General features: G+C 66.9%; 1 protein-coding gene across 1 annotated transcript in view; it reads left to right on the plus strand.

Annotated features, from left to right (window-relative positions):
- The window catches only part of POLRMT (RNA polymerase mitochondrial), a gene marked incomplete at its 3' end in the record, with an annotated part of 24,592 nt that extends 22,085 nt beyond the window's left edge, over nt 1-2,507 (plus strand). Inside the window, exons 9-16 of the mRNA XM_023520474.1 lie at nt 1-84; nt 333-512; nt 779-865; nt 942-1,055; nt 1,151-1,203; nt 1,306-1,404; nt 2,238-2,310; nt 2,466-2,507. Coding sequence (XP_023376242.1) covers nt 1-84; nt 333-512; nt 779-865; nt 942-1,055; nt 1,151-1,203; nt 1,306-1,404; nt 2,238-2,310; nt 2,466-2,507 — 732 coding nt within the window. The remainder of the gene's footprint in view (nt 85-332; nt 513-778; nt 866-941; nt 1,056-1,150; nt 1,204-1,305; nt 1,405-2,237; nt 2,311-2,465) is intronic.

The raw sequence follows: 2,507 nt of genomic DNA on the forward strand, positions 1-2,507 counted from the left end.
GGCCGGGACAGTGTGGGCGCTGCTTCCGTCAACCTGGTGCCCTCGGACCTGCCGCAGGACGTGTACAGTGGGGTGGCCACACAGGTGGGTGTCACGGACCCTCAACCTGTTCTCATCCTCGGAGCCCACCTGGTGTCTGTCCTTTGCCCACCTGGGCGATGCTGACCCCACAGCCATAACCTCAGCTGTCACATGTGATGTGATTGGGCAGTCAGGGTGGGCCTCCCGGGCAGGTGTCAGTCACGTCTGTGAGACCTGTGCAAGAGGTGTGTCCTCTTGGGGGTGCAGCTGGGAGGGGCGGGCCTGCTTGCTGAACCCTAACTCCTGCCCAGGTGGAGGTGTTCCGCAGGCAGGACGCCGAGCAGGGTATGCGGGTGGCCCAGGTGCTGGAGGGCTTCATCAGCCGTAAGGTGGTCAAGCAGACGGTGATGACCGTGGTGTATGGGGTCACCCGCTACGGGGGCCGCCTGCAGATCGAGAAGCGCCTCCGGGAGCTCAGCGACTTCCCTCAGGTGTGCACTTTCACCCTAAATCCCTCCTACCGCGTCTCCTGGGCAGTGGTCTGTGCCGCCAGCAGCTCTGGCTGAGGGGCTCGCTTCCCCTCTCCGGGATGGGCGGAGGGACCCACAGGAGGGAGCCATCCCCTTGGCCCGTGGGGTATGGACCTCGGGAGATTGAGACAGCCCTGTAAGGTCGGCTTGCCCTGGGCCGTAGGGGCGGGTGTGGGGTGGCCGTCCTGCCGCTCAGCTCTGCCCCCGCTCGCCCTGCTCATGCCTAGGAGTTCGTGTGGGAGGCCTCTCATTACCTCGTGCGCCAGGTGTTCAACAGTCTCCAGGAGATGTTCTCGGGCACCCGAGCCATCCAGGTACGTCCCAGGCCCACGCTTCCCAGGCGTGGCTTCCCAGACGGGCCCCGTCCTGAGCCTGTCCCCACCCCTGCAGCGCTGGCTGGCCGAGAGCGCCCGGCTCATCGCCCGCACCGGCTCCGCTGTGGAGTGGGTCACGCCCCTGGGCATCCCCGTCATCCAGCCTTACCACCACGACTCCAAGGTGTTGGTACGTGCCGCTCTCACCCCAGCCCACCCCACCCCACCCCACCCGGCACCAGCGCCGGCCTCACGCCTCCGGCCTTTCCCCCCACAACCCTGCAGATCGGCGGTGGGATCCAGAGCCTCACCTTCAGCAACAGTGGGGACACCAGCCAGTGAGTGCTCGGGGCGGTGCTGGGCCTGGATGGGGGGCAGCTGGGTGAGGACTGGGCGAGGCAGAGGTCCTGGGCGCCTCACCTCGGCCCCGGTTCCCCCAGAAAGCCCAACACACTGAAGCAGAAGAATGGCTTCCCGCCCAACTTCATCCACTCCCTGGACTCCTCGCACATGATGCTCACCGCCCTGCACTGCTACAGGTGGGCCCCGTGCGGTCGCTCCCTTCCTGCCGCGGGCGGGGTCTGTCCTGGCTGCTGGGGCCCTGACGGCGACCCCCGTAGTGTGGGAGACAGTCAGTGAGGTCAGGTTCTGCAGGCGGGGGCCCCAGCCACGTGAGTCTGTGGCATCTGCCGTCAGAAGGGAGCTGTGCAGGTGCACACAGAGGCCCTGGGGTGGCAAGGCACACGTGACGGGGAGGCGCTGGGCCTCAGAGGGAAGGGACGGTCCCTCGGAGTGTAAAATAAAACCAGCCCTGGGGGGGTCCCTGTGGCCTATCTGTCCATCCACCCAGGTGAGTGTTGGCATGCACTGTGGTCAGTGTCCAGGAACTCAGAGACGCTGTCCTGACATGCATGGGCCTCGCAGCATCTAGCACAACTGTCCTGAGTCCCCCGAGGCCGTGAGCCTGGCGTGATGGGGCAGGCGTGAGGACGGGTCTGTTAGGACTGCTAACGGAGCATCGACGGGACTGAGCCACGGTTCCCGGGCAGGCTCTGTGTTCCTGCCGGTCCCCCACGTGGAGCCCTCTGGTGGGACAGCGCCCGCTGGTCCCTGCGTGGAGCTGAGGACCACCCAGGCAGCAGTTTGGAGCAGCAACAGGGGACGTGGAAGCCAAGAGTTTCTCCCTAAGACGAGCGCTTTCCCAGCATGCCGAAGGGGACAGTTTCTGAGCACACAGAGGCGGGGGGCCGTGGGGGGCAGGAGGGCGTGCCTTGCTGGGCTCAGATCCCAAGCCCAGTGGGCAGGAGCTGGGCCTGGAGTGGACCTGGAGGGACAGCGACCCCCCCCTCACTGGAGTCCCTGCCTGCTGCAGGAAAGGCCTGACGTTCGTGTCTGTGCACGACTGCTTCTGGACCCACGCGGCCGACGTCGCCGTCATGAACCAGGTGCCCGCCCCGCCCTCCCCCTGGTCCTCTCCACGTGGGACCTTGCAGCCCCTGCCTCAGTCCGTCTGTCGGTCCCAGCGCTCACCCTGGGGGTTGGGGCAGGGGGGCGGCGACCCTGCCCCTCAGACCCTTGTTCCGGCTCCCGCCATCCCCAGGTGTGCCGGGAGCAGTTTGTCCGCCTGCACAGCCAGCCCATC

The sequence above is a fragment of the Pteropus vampyrus genome, unplaced genomic scaffold, assembly GCF_000151845.1.
Source record: "Pteropus vampyrus isolate Shadow unplaced genomic scaffold, Pvam_2.0 Scaffold267, whole genome shotgun sequence".
Taxonomy (NCBI): domain Eukaryota; kingdom Metazoa; phylum Chordata; class Mammalia; order Chiroptera; family Pteropodidae; genus Pteropus; species Pteropus vampyrus.